This window comes from Acomys russatus, chromosome 12, assembly GCF_903995435.1.
Source record: "Acomys russatus chromosome 12, mAcoRus1.1, whole genome shotgun sequence".
In the NCBI taxonomy this organism is placed as follows: domain Eukaryota; kingdom Metazoa; phylum Chordata; class Mammalia; order Rodentia; family Muridae; genus Acomys; species Acomys russatus.
Genome location: NC_067148.1, coordinates 3451858 through 3469648, shown reverse-complemented (window position 1 = coordinate 3469648; position 17791 = coordinate 3451858). Strand labels below are relative to the sequence as shown.

The following is a 17791-nucleotide window of genomic DNA, read 5'->3' as shown; positions in this document are numbered from 1 at the left end:
TGTTCTTGCATGTATTAACAGTAATGCGATTCTGTAAGATAATGAGGGGGTTGAAGAGGCGGCACAGTGACTAAGACCATTTGCTGCATTTACGGAGGACCAGAGCTTGGCTTCTCTAGGTGGCTCATCATACCACCTTATGCCCAGCTCCAGGAGAGCAGATGCCCTCTTCTGCCTTCCACAGACACCCAACACGGACATACACATATCTTTAAAAGAATCATAGGAATAGACACATATATACACACAAATTTGTATGTATATATACTTATTTTGGAACACATGCTGGGTGATTTAAGGGAAGTATAATATATATATGTATATATATATATATATATATATGTATATGTATATATATGATTTGAATCTTACAAACATCCGCATGCAAACCAATGTGTCTCCTGTGTCTGCCTTGTCCCCCACCCCCACCCCGCCATTCCTCCCTCCTTCCCTCTGAACAGGCTAGGGCGATGGCTCACTTGGTAAAGTGCTGGTGTATAAGCACAAAGATCTGAGATCAAATTCCCAGAAGCCAACTAAAAAGCTAGGTATGGTGGTGCATGCCTGCCTGTAACCCCAGGGCTGGAGGTGCGGAGACAGGGAGATCCCTGAAACTCTCGGCAGATCAGCTACCAATCAATAACGTTCTAATTCAGTGAGAGATCCTGTCTCAAAATAAAAAATAAATGTAGAGAGCAACTCAACATCAAACTCTGACCACCACACATGTAAGTTCACACCCACACAAAAAAACACACACACATATACAATTAATATCCTTAAGAAAGAAAAGAACCAGAAGAGACAGATACCCATTGTTTCATTCTTTCAACTTTTCTACAGACTGAAAATTTCAAAATAAAAAATTGGGTTAAAAAATCATTAGCCAGAAACCAGCCATTGGGCAAAATGTCCTTGTTTCGACAACTGACAGAATTCTGCCTAAATATGGGCAAGCTTGTACGCAGGCAGAATTGACAGACAAACTCTGCCAAGACAGAGTGAACAAGTCCTCAATAGTTCCTGCCTCACAAATATGTAAGGCTGAAGATGATGTTCCAACGTTATAGAGAGTTTTGGGTGACTATTCAAGCAGCCAACTGTCCCTGTTATTTTTTTCAATTTGGAAACTAGTAACCTGAACTTCCTGTTTACTCAGGTAATCAATTTTATTTCTTCTTAAGTTGGGATTGAAGACCAGATAGTTTAGTTTTACGATTAAGCTTAGTTGTTTAGGGACTAAGATGTTTTTAGGTCTAGATGGAAGTTTTAAGTTGATAGAGATGAAATATGATAGATATTTATTTACATTCAGAATTTTAGACACACCAAGATAGGAAAATGTTTTCTTCAAGTTGCTAAATACAAATAGCCAAAACACTATGAATGTAACATTTATATAATTCCTGATTGTTCCGTGGTTTTTCGTGCTGTATGTAGTTAATTTTATATATGTGTAATAATATAAATGTGTGAAAAATTATTAAAAAATCATTAGCCAGGCATAGAGAAATAAGGTTAGGCAGGTATAATAGCCAAAAAGAAATTAGCAAGCCCAGGTATTTTGAGATAAACTTGAGGTACCTTCTGACTCTACGATTATGATATTTATTAAAAATTTGGAAAGGCACTTTTAAATGTTTCTTTCAGGCAATTTAGATTTATCTCTAATGACCAAATTCTAAGTAACTACCTATTCACTGACCATAAGTAGACTGTGCATATACATGCATATGTACATACATACATGCGTGTATGTGTGTCTCTCTCCATCTCAATGTGTGTATATAAGAAGTAAAACAGTATTGACAATAAAATTTTAGTCTTAATTGTCAGGTGAATTTAAAGTCTGACCCACTGTAAAAATTCATTAAAAATTAGACTCACGTTGCATTACTGAATCCAACATACTCATTACCAGCCATCTTATTCAAAAACTGCATCACCTACAAACCAGAATTGGGAGTATTAGTAACCAAAACTAAATACCTGAGGAATGTAAACACAAACATGATTCGGCATTATACTTACATAGTCAAATTTCTCAGCATTATTTACTCCTTGCTGAAAAGAAATGAAAGGCAGGCATGTTAATACAGACACTACTGACATTAAGGACGAAGCTAACACAATATAAACTGCAAACCACTACCATTGTAATCAATGCACTGCACAGTACTTTTACTAGGAAATCCTTCTAAAGTAACTTAGTATTTAAACTTTTATACATCTCAACATCCATATGTTGAAAGAAAATAAAAAAAAATTACAAAGGGAATTTTTATTTTAAGAATATATTTACTAATCCCAGAATTACAGAATACAAGTTATCCTGGAATCCCTTATCTGTCAAAACAGCACATGATTTGCTAAAATGCTAAAAGTATGCCCTTAAAACATAATTAAAATATGTAAAGCATGATTTTTTAAATTAAGAACAACGTATTTTTAAAAAGCAAACACTTTAACCAGTATTGAGTTAGAAAACTGATCTTTTCTAATTCTAACATATACAAGTGCTGGCTATATTATACTAGCATGGACAACGTTCTATCCTCACTAATTCACTTTAACAGTGTTTGAGCTAAAAAATTTTTATTTCATAGTTCAACAAAGTTATCTTTAATTATATTTAATATTATGCCAATTCAGAATGTGGAAGATGTATTGTTTCATTACTTCTAGTTCTGACATATCTACCGCAAATGTCACTAGAAAAACGCCTGTGTAATGTAGATCAGTTCAAGTAGCCAAATGGTTTCATTTTACCTCGACGAAGTTTACAAAGCAGTAAGCTGTAGATCTGAAATCAAACGTATTAATTGGTGATATGCACCCAATAGAAACAATACATCTCTAATTTCTAAAACAGGATTCAAATAAAATAATTTGCCAACCAATTTTAAAAAAGCAACTTGCTAAGAATCTACCCTCAAAGCTCCAAAGCATTATAATTTGGAATGTTGTCACAGGGAGTTGGTTCCAGAGTGTCATCTACTGAATAAAGCCAGGTCCATTCTCCCTATGAGAAGGATAAGTTATGACTGATAATATATAAAACCCTACAAATCAAGTTATTTAAGAAAGTACAACCACAGGTACATGACCAGCAACGAGAAGGAACACCAGAGTATGTCATCAAAATTAGACATTAACAAAACTTAATGTAGGAAAAACTTACTGACAGCTAGACTGTAACCCCATGTGTATATTTTTTCTAAAGCATTCTGACATTTTAAAACTTTCTTATATTATACCAGAATTTAAAATGTAGACATGTAACTCCAAAGCTGTTCAATGAAAAATAATTAAAAGAAGAAATTACCAACTTCATTGAACTGTTGCAGTTGTCAAAATATTCCATAGATCCTAATGCTGTAAAATATGTAACAACATTTAAGCCACAAAAACCTTTTTAACCTTAAAAAAAAAAAAAAAAAAAAGGCACAACTTTTGGAAAAGGATGTCAGCATTTATACTGTGATGTCACATGGATAATCACTGGTTACACAACTTATCAATATAAAATAATCAAGTAATATTGGGCTTTCATTCTCTGACATAAGCTGTAACCTGTAAAATTAATACAAGTTTTCATTGTTGAATTATCAAGTTTAACATTAAAAAAAAAAAAAAAAGCAAAAACAAAAAACAATACTTCAATTCTTTTTATGGCTTACAAAATTAAATTTTGCTTAAATTGTTAAAAAAACCAATTTATCTTTATTATAATATTTATTGCATTCAATATCTACTATTAAATAATGTTTTTAATAGGCACCTGAAATGCCCTCAGCAGATTTATGCAAGTGAGGAAAAATAAAAATTGAATGACCATGTAAACTAAAGAGTTTCTCTTTTGCATTTAAATGTTTTAGCACTTGACTAATTTTTGCTTTTATTATCAACCCTGAAAATAGTGTTTAACCTAAATCTTTACAATTTAGTTGCCCCATATCTCTTGGACAGATTTCATGTAACAAATTGGATAAATAGGACCTAACTTAAATATTTTAATTTTGAAATGTTACAGTAAAAAGCTTTTGTGCAAAGCTCTTAAGAGAAAAACAAATATACACATATAAAACAGAGTATATGAGCTCTGCCAAGTTAAAGAAAAACTGAAGAAGAAAAAAAAAAAAAACAAACCAATTTGCTATGGCATAGTAAGTTGAGAGGGGTAAAAGGAGAGATATTATTACAATAATTGAGGCAGGGAATGAATAAATGGGGCTGGTTATACTTTGTTCATGATTGAATATTACATAGTGAAATGTTTGAAAATGTTGATTTGCTAATCACCTTGCATACTAATTTGTATGATTATCTTTTAGAGCATTTTCTTTGGTCTTCAAAATCATAACTGAGTTTTAAAGTTCATGTGCCAATTGGTATTTTCTTCTGACAGAACATGGTGAAAATTCTCACCCTATGGTTTCTACATTAAGAAATATTGTCCATAGTCAATGAGCATGCTGAGACAGAACCAGGTTCTGTTACAGCAGTACTCCTCAGGTCTACATACCTGGACTGTGTCATACAGGAATCAGTATCACACCTAAGCTGAACCTGCTTAAGTCTCATTTCAATTTTGTTGAACTACAGAAAGGGAAACAGCCTAGCATACTGTTATTGTAATAACAATTTAGAAGTAGACGTCAACTGATTCACAGGCTCAATAACCTTTCACTTCAGTACTTTTACTCTAAAGCAGTGAACTATAATAATATTTGAACACAAGATGGTCTTTTTTCCCGGAAAATAGGAACTACCCAAACTCAAAAACAAATTATTTTAAGAAAGGCATATAGAAAATACACATGGAAAGTAATGGTCTTAAACTACCAATGCTCCTGCCCCTTAATCCTTCATGTACCAGGTATGTTTACTCCAGCATGAAGATCACAGTACAAACACTGTTATAATACTGTGTTATTTTAATTCTGAAAAAGGTCACAGAATTTGTAGTAAATAAAATTCAAAGAATTTTTAAAAATTAAACTGGGAAAAATGTTTTAAAATTCTAATGCACTTACTAAATGATTTTCAAAAACAAACCATGTGGTCCGTTTATATGAATTTATCTTCTATAAACATGCCTAATTAACTATAGAGTTTACATTTCTTGAAGAAAAGAGTAAGTGAAAATTTAACAAAGGTGATACAGCTTTAACTCATTGAAACAATTCATTTAAGTGCCAGGGAAGTGGTTCAAAGTACAAAGCTGCCTAGCACCCACAAGGCCCTATTATTTGAAACCAACGTAAGAAAAAATAAATTGAAAGAATTATTTTAACTATGCCAGAGTATTTTTATATCTGATTTTACAACATATTCATGAACTCACACGTGTAATAAATATACTTGGCAACACTAAAAAAATGTTTCATTAAACAGCCAATATGTTAATCAGTTATTATGAAACGTACTATAGTCATAAGGAGTGGACATGCAAGTTAATTAAATATTAGCAATTACAGAAGAGGCAAAGAGAGGTGATAGAAAATAATTTTACAAAATAGTCTTGGTTTAATCTTGCCACACACACAAAAAAATCTTCTGAAACTAAACATTAATAAACTACAAATTAGTATTATAAGCAAAAAATAACATTGTTCTAGATCGGGGTTTTCAGGCTTTTGGAGTCAGGTCCTCCTATTAGGGCTGGCTGGCCTAGCACTCATGATGTACACATGACTGACATCACACTCACAGATCCACCTGCTTCTGGTTCAGAACACAGGGATAAAGACATGAGGCACTGTGCCCTGCTAGATCTAGTATTTGTATAGATTATTTCTAAAAGAACTGAAAAATTAACTTAGTTGGAAAAAAAAATCTACCTTTCAATTAAACAAAGAAAAAAGAACCCTCAAATGTGTCTCAAATTTATAATTTTAGTAAATTTACTAATTTCCAGTGCTGCATTTACAGCACTAAGCTCCTGTGCTCTCAATGTGCCAAGCCAAGAGCGTCATGCACTAAAAGTGACAGATCGTCTTAGAAAGTGGGTTTTACTAAGAAATCTAGCAGATTATGGCTAATATGACAAACAGAGAATAGCAGTATAGATCAATTCAATTTGCCTTGAGTTTTTATGAATCAACAATTTAAAATCTTTAAGTTTTAATTAAAAATGACTGCTTTGTAAAACAGGAGAAAAAAAACCCCACACAACCAAACTTTAAGTAGTAAAACTTAGAAACAAATACTAGAATAGACATAAATATAATCATGTAGCATACTATACTTCTAAAATTAAAAATACAACACTGACAATCATTTTGTAATCGTTGCTCTCAGTTTCCCAGTCCAATACCCTAGCCATCAGACTTTAACTTTTAAGCCAAAACTGGGTTAAGTTTTTAACCACTGAAAAACAAAAACATGAAATATGCTTTTTAACCTAAACACGCCTCTTATTTTTACTCTTTGCTTTAAACCAAACAATCACACATTATCATCATGAAATAAAACAGAAAGGATGCAACAAAAGTATTCCCTTGAAGTTAGCAGCTGCCAGAGGAAAAGAGCGAGTAAGAATAGTAACCTTATGTCTTTGTAATTATGTGCATTTTAAGTGTAAAATTACATTTGTTTTTAAAAAGGTATTTACCTATATAGCTTTGTTTAAAATTTTAAATATTGGAGTTTTCCTATAAGCTTAGTGGTTAAGAATTAATGCAACAGGTTCCTTCTGTCCAAATCCTCCTTTTTCCACAATCTGCTAATCCTTTTGAACACTTGCTCTGCCTCTTCCCCCATTTCCTGAGGATCACCACCAATCCTACAAGGAAAAAATATCAATACTACAAAATTATGAAATAAAGAGTCTTACTAAAGACTCTACTTTTTTTGGAGGGGTGTAACATGAGATTTGTTGCAATGGCACCATAACAAAGGCCCAAACTTTGAATGGAAAAAAAAAAAAAAAAAAAAAAACAACACAACTAAACAGTCTTAAAAAGAGATAAACACATGGCTACATCTAGCAGCCATGGTAAACAGACTGTGCTTTAGGCACTTACATTTAAGTTCCCTGGAGCCAGTTTGCTTCCAGACAGCAAGCACCAACTAGCCTCCAAGTAATGACCACATGTATCCATTTAAAAGACAGATGCAGCTTTTAGGCCAACAAATCACTATCTTTTGTACAAGTTAAAATAACAGAGCATTTCTGCTAAAGTCAAAGATGTCATTAAATGAAATAGCAATCACCTATGTTAAATATAGCACAGTAAACTCTAGTAAATGACAGTAAAAGCAGATTCTACTGCTGATACAACCCATCCAGAAGCGAAACAACTGGGCTCTTTGGCTATGTTTTATTACCTCTCTACAAACCGCTACCAATTTATAAATGTATGATCATACAGATAGAGGCTGCATACAGATATTTAATGAATCCAAAATAACTCTTTAAAGGAACCTAAGGAATATCTTCTGTATCAGGACAATTTTACAGCCCTATCAGTATTCTACTTTTTAAGATTTGCATTATTTTCAGTTAGAAAAATTACTTGTGAAACAGTCTGAAAGCAGAGACTCAAAAACAATGATCTTAAATATGAATTTCCAACTTTGCTGGCAAACTTAAATCTTTTACAAATTTAAAACTGATTAAATTCACAAATGCAAGATGACTTTTGTACTGTGGGACACTGAACTGCATTTCTGTTGTCTGTCAGTTTCTTTACTGTTCCTAATTATACTAATGTGGGTCAATGTGGTTTATGACATATGACTGACCATGATAAGTGAAACTAATGAAATGGTGTGGAATGACCAGACATGCAATTCCCACATGCAGCATGTCAGTGTACTTGACTGAGCCCATGAATCATTAAACAAAAGGATTTAAACTACATGCAGTTAAGCAGGTGTTCTGTAAATCATTTCCATGTGCCCTCTAAAGAGAACCCTACTGGTGTGCCACACTAATCTTCTCCAATGTGATCACCCCCCATTGTGACAGGATCTTACTTCCTGTAGCAAGGTCTCTCGGCAAGTCTCCCAGTCTACTCTAAGTCACGATGTACCTGAGGAACCTTGAACTTCGGACAGCCCCTCCACTGTAGTAGTTTTTAAGCTGGAATCCATGAATCATCTTCAAGAGGGTTACTGAGCCCACTAAAATAGATGTAAAATCATGGAATCTGGGCATTTTGTGAAGACCCAAAAACGGTTTAGAGCCATTCTAGTGTTTTGAAACCTAAGCATTAAAGAGATTGTAGATTACCTTTCCTTAGTCCTAATTTACTTGCTCCACTCTGAAATATTAATGAGATTTTCTTTCATCATGACAATTCGTGAATTCAATGACAAAGGTCCATTTATCTATATACATTTCATACTTAGGACACCTAAAGGCAGAGATGTGTCTTGTATATGACTGCATTGTTACTGTCTACAATAAATTTTAATCTCAGGATAACTAGATATTATAAAAATTAACTAAAACTAGTTACATTAAAAGATGTTTGGCTATAAAACCTACTTTACTAGAGTTAAAAAAATTAAGTGGGCCAATGCTTATAAAACATTGCCCTAAAATAAACATATATTCTTAAGATGATAGTTTTCTGCTTTAAAACTCACTGACAGTTAACACAGGACTTCCAGCATAGGAATCAGAAGAGTTTTTGTAACTGGGTTAAGCCTGTAATGTACCCTTCACCATTCTGAGTGCCTCACCTACAGGAATGCACATACAAATCCATGAGTTAGGTTGTACCCTAACTTGGAATACACAGGCACAAATTTCCTGAGGAACATACGTTGTCCCAAACACAAAATTTATTTTAATAAGTAACACAACTAGAAATTTAAAATGAAAAAATGGGGAAACAACTGAAATTGTGTGATAAATATAAGCCTATCACACAATAGAACCATTTTGAAATACTTATTTCAAAACTTTAGCTTCCAATTATTAAGGCACTACAGACACCAACACAATAAGTCAACATACAATACAAACATCAAAACTTAAGTAATATAATAATTGGAAGAAGCCTTACTTCTTTTACTTATGGCATGATATAAGTAAAACAAATGAAACAAATTTAAATGAGAATTGTGATCCCAGTTTATGAGGTTAAAAACAATCTGTTGTTTTTAATTGTAATCAATATTTTATCTTAAACTTAAATTAGAACATTTGCTCCTATACTTTAAAAAAAAAAATTTAAAACACTGAAAAGAAACACCTCAACTCCTACTGATCTGTAAAGTAGTTACATCTGTGCCAAAGCTTTACATCTAGAAGTTAGCTAATGACATTCATGGTGAGTCATATGTTTTTCATTTTGTCCTTGAAATGACATCATGGATGCTCGGGGTATAAATAAAAACCCTAACCCAATATAACAAGACTTTTTTCTCTTCTTTTTTTTTTTAAGACTATTTTCTTAATTCCAAGAGAAAACTTATCATAGTCCTACATAAACAACCCAAAATACACGTTTATTCCTTAGTAATTAAAAATGTTACTAGGTTAAAAGGAAATGTCAACATTTTACCTTTATTAATGAAGTCACAACAATTGCTCCAGCATTTACCATAGGATTATGTGGTTTATCTGTAAAATGTAAGTGACAACATTGTTTCAAATACTTGGTACCATTTCCTTGGATGTATATATACTTTTCATCAAGAAGAATTTTTCTGGAGTAAGGTACATATCAAATCAGTTGTTGATACCTAGGATTCTACTCTGATAATCATATAGTAAAACAAGAATCCACATAACATTCTGTAAAAAGTAATGTTAAAAGCACATCCAAATTCTATAACCCTGCCATTTCACTCTTAATCTTTCCATATTTAAACAGGGACCAAATCTCTATCTCAGAGTTATAATGACTGGCTACATCTCAGAGTTGCTATGATTAAAGGTCAAAAATGCTTATAAGTGGCTAACACCTTTGAAAAGCCCATCTGGTGTGATACATTTTTACTTATTAAAATGGTCCTGAACTTATGCAACTATGTGTATAAATGTGTGTATAGACACTGAAGAACAAAATATAAACATTAGATATCCCTAAAACAGTGAAATTACAGGAGGTTTAAATTGCATTCTCTATAATTTCAACACTTTTTGACACTAAAAGATATATTTCTTATAATTTTTTTAAAGATTAAAAGAAATTTTATGTGTATGTATGCTTGCCTTTATGTATATATGTGGACTAGTGCCAGAAGAGGCCAGAAAAGGAACTGGAGTTACAGACAGTTGTGAGCTAGTGCTAGAAAATGAACCTGGCTCCTCTGTAAGGGCAGCATGTGCTCATAACCACTGGGTCATCCCTCCAGCGTGTCCCCCTTCAATAAAATGGGGTGGGGGTGCGCTGGAGAAGCTACTTAAACTTTTATGTTTACCCATAATCCTACCTTCTTTTAACTCTTAAATGGAATTTTAAAAGCTAAAGTTATTACATTACTATTTACTAAATGGAAAATTACTAACAGAAAACTCTTGGGTGCGTAAAAATATCTACTTCAAAACATTTCCAGCAAGGTATGGTGGTGCATTTCTCTAATCCCAGCACTGCGGATCAGGGAGCTCAAAGGCAGCCTGTCAACAGGAGCTCCTGCCTCTAAACAAACTAACCAACTTCTACTTGTGGTAATGACATCCTTCTGGGTAAGGTTATCGAACCTGACAGTCCCAGCATATACACTATAACCTGTACTACATTATTAGTCTCCATGAATTTTAGCAAGGTATATCCACAAGACATGCCTCTAGCTCAATCTGTGAGCTCTGAAAAAGTAATCAAACAGTTCCTCAAAGTATCAACAAGAGTCATGAAAGAAGCCAGCCATTCCTCTCAGCTATGTAACTGTGAGAAATAGGTCTAATGTCTCATCAGCCATAAGGTAGATAAACAAACTGGTATTGTTCATGATGGAATATTACTAAAAGGAATAAAATGGCAACATGCATGAACCTTAAACATATTAAGCTAAGTAAAATTAGTCATAAAAGAACAAATACTATGTCATTCCATTTATCTGAAGTTCTTCAAATAAGCTATAGACAGAAAGTAGATTGTTAAATTCCAAGGTTAAAAGAACAAGGGAATAATCACTGATGAATATAGAATTTGTTTTGCAGGTTGTCACTGTATTCCAAATTTGAATGAGTGATAATTTTGACACCCCATGAGTACAGTAAAAGCTACTACATTATATACTTTTGTTACTATTTTTGTTTTGAAGCAGTGTAAGTAACTCAGGCTGTTCTCAAATTCATGATTCTGTTTTGTACAACTGAGGAGACCACAGGTACACACATCTCCAGCCCAGTTTTAAACTATATACTTTCAAAAGAATAAACTGTGCTATTTATGACTTGTATCATTAAAGATAAAAAATTTCAGCTTCTTCCTTTTATCATCTGAAAAACTTTAAATCAGCAAAGTAATGGATTTCATTGTGGTGTCCTCACATACGTGTTATACTCTGCTCACATGTGCCACTCTCGCTTGCTCTCCCCTCCCCACCCCACAGTAGCCCTTTTACTGATGTCTTATACGTATTTCAAAACAAGATTCTCTATAAGAGAAAGCATGTGGTTTTAGATATTTTTCATTTAAAAAAGATCTAGAGGATAACTGTGTACATTATGGTCCATTTCCTTCAATGTAGAATCAACAATTCAAAAATGATCCTTTAAAATTGTACATTTTTGATCTAGCAATCCATTCTGACCAAGTTTCAAAGGAAACAATAACTTTATACTGAAGGTGTAATTCTTCTGTGTTTATCATTTACACAGCAGAGCTAAGACATGAGCCTGGTATGTATCTACCAGTGAATGGTATGAATTAAAAGATATAGTATATACAATAAAGGAATATTAGTAAGAAAGCATCATTTATAATAACATAGATAAACCCAAAGAATAATATGATCTTCTTTAGGTAGGATCTAAAAGTGTAGAATTCATATAAACAAAAAATCAGGAGTTAGGGGTGGGAGAGAAAGAAAGAAATATGATTAATGAAGAAATTTTAATTAGGCGAGAACAAGCCCAAATTACCGACCTGGATAAATAATATGACAACAGTTAATAACAATGTATTATAACAATAAGCTTCAAAGTTGCTAAAGAAACAAGTTTGTGTTCATGCTACAAATAAAGTCTGTGAGACAATTCAAGACAGTTTGATTCATCCTTCTGTGGTGAAGACATTGTATAATCCATTAATGACTACAATTTTTAATTAAAAACAGGAAAACTACATTTTAGTTACTTACCATAAAGACTAGTTCTAAATGCTAAACGCCTGTTGTTAAATATCTGAACACTGTAATGTAATTAAGATTTTACTTTCTCCAAATAATGCTGAAGAGGAATATGCTTTCTCTGAGAATATATATGATATCACTTGCTTTCTCAGAAGAACGCTAAAATGTGTGTGTGTGTGTGTGTGTGTGTGTGTGTGTGTGTGTGTGTGTGTGAGAAGAGAAAAATCAAGAAAGCACAATACTTCAGGGTCTACACCAGAAACTGGTGAAGAAAAGCGGCAGCACTACTGCAGCGTAAAAGCGGTCTCAGTCAGGCTAGGAACATGAAACCTGCTGTTTTTTATTGTTGTAAGATGAATACGGCAGAAATAAAGGAAACAATTTTAAATTCTTGAGCATATATTGGCAGCATAAATAACCATGCTAACACTTAAAAGTATTTAAACATTTGCCATTTGTTGACACGTTTTTCATTTTAGCCACTATCTGCACTTTGCAATAAATTATGCATAGAATTCTTTCCTATCTTTTTACTTTCTCAAACTGTTCTGAACAAGTACTTCCTAAAAAGGTGGTTCATAACTGAGCGTATGTTAAAATTTGCTAATGCATATGTTAAAGAACTAAAAAGCATTTTTGAAAGGTACCGAGTTTAATCTGGATCTTTGTATTTTAGGTATTATACTAGAATTTGTAGTGCCATATGGTACTGATTATCCCATGTCCCATTGATGTTGTCAGTATATTCTACAGATAGCTCAGTTGTATGGTGCTCATCTATATTTTCTCCAATCCCCCAAATCCATTCTTTCTCAATAACTCAGCTCTGTCATCTTATATAAACTAACCCAACTCTTGTTTCTCGAATCCTGTATACATACAGCGTATTTTAGCTTTGCTGATCATTAGCAATATGCGAAGCCTGAATTTTTCTTCTAAAACTGAATCAGAAGTAACATGATTTTGAAAAGCGTAACTTTGTCTTGTATTGTGTGAGATGCACTTTGTACCTCTTTCATATTAACTAAATAAGTTACTCCAAGAACCAAATCCCTTGTAGCCTCTTGAGTTGATCACTCGACAAGAAGGCTATGTAAGTATTATTAATCTAATCCCTATAGGGTAGATAAGGATGGGGCAGCATGATATGGCTTAAGGGTTAAGCGCTTGCTGTGCAAGCCCGAGGCCGAGTCTAATCATTGGCATCTGTCCTCTGACCTTCATATGTACACTGTGGCATGCACATACCCTTCATCCCACAACACTCATCCCATATTTATATACCATAACAATAAATGAAATTGTTTCCCAAAACTGCCATCTCCATAAATATGTTTCCTCACTTACGATGGCAGAAAGTACCAGCCAATTCCAACTACAGGGCAAAAATTATTTATACTTTAAATACTTCAAAATATTCAAATGTAATACAGTAACTATCATTGTTTATTTGTGTTTACATTTATTATTGTTATAATCTTATATAGAAAGAGTAATGTTTTTGACCATGAGTGCTGAATACAGGTACAAACACATTTGTTTACCATACCTTCACTATAAATCCACTAGTGGAATTTTAAATATGAAAAAGATTTTCAAAGCTATTTTGAGTTGCACAGCATCCCTGAGAACTCGGGAACGAGCGGGATACTGAAGCCTTCTGTCTACCAATCCTTTCAAACTTGCTGGTAAACGAGACGTCTTGTTAACTTTTATATTTCAATTCTTATGAAAAACCAGTACTAAAGTCTTGAGTTCTCATCACAAATTTCTTACACAGATCACATCACCAATAAACCATACTTTTAAAAACTTTTGCCACTTTCATGAATATGGCAAACATTAAGAAACATTAATCCATTTACCCCACCCCCGCCACTTAATCTTTTTTTTTTTTTTTTTTTCGCTAGGAGGATTTTTATATTTTTCAGAAGAAATTTTGTATTTTACATGAATTTTACATGCTTTCCTTGGATGCATGGATGTCTCTGCATCTTGTGTGTACCTGGTAGTAGAGGAGGCCAGAAGAGGGTGTCAGGTCCCCTGGAACTCAAGTTACACAGTTGTTAAAAAACCACATGGTGCTGACAAACAAATCTTATTTTTCTGGAAGATAAGCCAGTGCTCTTAACCACTGAGCCTCTCATCAGCCCCGCCAAAGATTTATTTATTTTAGATCCTTAAACACCTTCCTCCAAACCAGTCTATCTGCCAGAATGAGTTAGATTATCCCTCTTGCCTTCCAAAGGAAAATACTGATTTAATTATAAAAGGTCTTATCTTCTGGCAATAAGAGAATGAATTCCTTCATTAAACCTGGATGTCAATGAGCCTAATAAATAAGAAATCTCAGAATATGATATCCTCAATGAAGTTGCCAATATATGCTCATTTTCAGATTATGGTAAAATACAGAAGAAAACGTAACTGCTCTAAAAATATAGAAAGAAAAGCATAAAAGCTATCAGTTGTGACTCCATTTGAAGAGCTAATAAAACACTACAGGGACTTTTTTTTTTTCCAATTTGGCAGAAAGAAAACTTTAAAGTCCAACTTTTACAAACCATACTTGCTTCCTTCACTTCTGTACCTTGTTTTGTTTTGTTTTGTTTTTTTGTTTTTTCGAGACAGGGTTTCTCTGTGTAGCCTTGGCTGTCCTGGACTCACTTTGTAGGCCAGGCTGGCCTCGAACTCACAGCGATTCACCTGCCTCTGCCTCCCGAGTGCTGGGATTAAAGGCGTGCGCCACCACGCCTGGCTTCACTTCTGTACCTTAAATCACCAAATAATCAGTAACCTTAAACATACCTGTGGGATAAACCAACAGGAACAAGGTCGAGCTACCTGTCGCTCAGATTTAAGCCTCTGAGACTCAAGTACTGTCTACCTTTGTCTTCCACGCTCACTGAATGCCTGTGACTTGAGTAGTAAGATTTAGTAATCCAATTATCTGATCTAAGATATTCCTTCCAAATAGCAAATGTTATGAAGGAGAAAGACCAACGTCATAGAAACAAATCCCACTATCTTAACTATCTACCATTAAAACCACAGTATATAAACATAATATGGCCTCAAATTTTTAGCCACAGTCCAGTATAGAACTTTCCTCAAATATGAAACCAGTACATGAAACTTCCATACATTATGGGAATAAAGGAAAAAGAGAAACCTGGAATTGCTCAATCAGATAAAGGTATGCTATCTCATTTCTGTGTTCCTTTCATAGCATGTGACATTTATTCCAACAGAATGGTTCATACAGGAAATTGAATCTAGCAATTTGTTTCACGTTTGCCAGACAGGATCTATTAACTGAACTAATTAGCAACACACTCGTAATAGTTATGACTACCCCAGAACTGTCAACTGCTTCCCCTGGGTTGTTCCTACGTAAATTGCAGGCACTTTTAAACATTGGTAGGTGACTACCATGAACAGTTATTTATTTATAAGTGGACAGACAGGGTCTCATGAAGCTAAGGTTGCCCTCACACTTGTTAGCAGCTGAGGATGGCCTTGAGCTGCTGGCCCTCCTCACTCATCTCTTAACTGGCGGGACTACAAGCGTCACGCACTGCACCCAGCTGTGCAATGTATTCCTTGCCCTTAGCTCTCTACTCCTTGCTAATGGCATAAGATAACTTAAAATAGCCAATGTGAAAAGTAGGTGACTAGCTGGGCGTGGTGGTGCACGCCTTTAATCGCAGCACCTGGAGGCAGAGGCAGGTGGATCGCTGTGAGTTCGAGGCCAGCCTGGTCTACAAATCGAGTCTAGGACAGCCAAGGCTCCACAGAGAAACCCTGCCTCGGAAAAAAAAAAAAAAAAAAGAAAGTGACTAAGAAATCTCTAAAGATAACAACAACAACAGCAAACCTCATGGAAAAATTTTAAATGTAGGAAAAGGCTTCTTCAAAACCAGAATTCAAATTACTGAGATTTAAACAGAAAAATGAGGTATTCCTTTTCCTAGCCAACTTGTAGGCACTCCTTACCATCTTCATTCAAGAAGAGTTTGTTGAATCTTAACCCACTTGGCTCTTTCCCAACATAGCGATGCACATACTCAGTCCCCAGATCGTTCACCGCAATGGCATATTTCAGGGGTTTTACACAGGACTGAAGACAAAAGGGGACTTTGGTGTCTCCAATAGAATGCCTATTAAAGTAGATTTAAAAAACAATTAGCACCAACAAGAAACTGTTACCTGCAAGATTTGATTTATTCTGCTTACATTAATTCTAATTTATAAATATTTCTGCATAATTCAACCACAAGTGTTTACTTGAGCATTAAAGATGTGTAAGGGCTGGCTAGCTGATGCCCAAGCCTGACAACCTGAGTTAATCCCTGCGAGCCACATGAGAGAGAGGGGATTCTACAGATTAGCCTCTGACAGGCACATAATAAATGTAAACATTAAACAAAATAAATGCTTACGAGGGATACTGCAAAAATTTGCAACAGCTTAAAATACTCAACAGAATAAGATGTCAAATCAGTAACAAATATTCTTACCCCTACCTACATTCAGAGTAAATCAGCCCTTTTAAAAATTACTCCTTAAAAAATTAACATGTTCAATTATAATTAAAATGCTTTTTATTATAACTTAAGGATAATTTATATTAGATAATTAAAATAACAAACACATGCAAGTTTTAAAATTTACCTTAAAAAGAAAAACCTAAAAATTCTAGTTTTACCTGGCGTGTAGTCTTAACAACATTAGGGCGCGGCCACGCACAGTGGCGCACGCCTGTAACCAAGGGGAAGCACAAGCATGAAGACACAAAGTCTGGGCTACGGGAACATTTAGAAACTGGCTCAAAATTGAAAGAGGAAAAAGGAACAAAATTGTATCACTAATATAAGTTCATCAAGCTGTATATACTTAATAGTTGCATACACTTTTATATTGTTTTTTATTTTAAAAAGTTATTTTAGGGATTATATCAGTAAGCTAAGTTTTTTTCAGTGATAAAAACATAGACATGGCATCATTCTCTGATTCTTCTAACATCCAAATTAGAATTTGACAATAACCCTTAATGTGTGACTTCTAGAAAAATAAAAATAAATTTTGTATTGAGTTGTGGGCAGGCGGTTTTGCTGAGTGCAGGTGGGCCTGTGTGCCCACATGTGAGGAGGCTGGCATCAGTTCTTCCTCCACCACTCTGCCCCTCACTGAGGCAGGGTCTACTAAACGTGGAGCTTGCCTAGTTCCTAGTTTTGTTAGCCAGCTTGCAGAGGATCTCTGCCCCTTGCTGCCTGCTTGGATTACAGGAAGCCATTACATTTGGCCAAGATTCTGTGCCAGAGACTCTAACTCTGGCCTTCACACTTGCATGCCAAGTACCTTATCCACCAAACCATCTTCCCTCAAGCTCAAAAATTATGTTCTTCGAAAAACATTCCCACACTTTGGTACTGTTCCAAAGGTCTCTCTTAATTTAGATTTTAAAATCAAATCATTCTCTTTATAGTTCTCCCTTATTACAAAACGTCCTGATAATTCTGAAAGAATCCTC

At 34.3% G+C, this 17791-nt stretch overlaps 1 protein-coding gene across 4 annotated transcripts in view; it reads right to left on the bottom strand.

The window, feature by feature from the left end:
• Gls (glutaminase) overlaps positions 1 to 17791 on the bottom strand; it is a 68978-nt gene that overhangs the window by 33029 nt on the left and 18158 nt on the right. For 3 of the 4 annotated variants that reach the window (XM_051153798.1, XM_051153799.1, XM_051153800.1), the window contains exons 6-9: positions 16255 to 16418; positions 9522 to 9580; positions 2032 to 2064; positions 1888 to 1946 (exon numbers count right to left, since the gene is read on the bottom strand). In XM_051153798.1, coding sequence (XP_051009755.1) covers positions 1888 to 1946; positions 2032 to 2064; positions 9522 to 9580; positions 16255 to 16418 — 315 coding nt within the window. Of the gene's footprint in view, positions 1 to 1887; positions 1947 to 2031; positions 2065 to 3325; positions 3376 to 6616; positions 6778 to 9521; positions 9581 to 16254; positions 16419 to 17791 lie in introns of those variants that run through there. The other variant, XM_051153801.1, reaches the window with a different exon arrangement.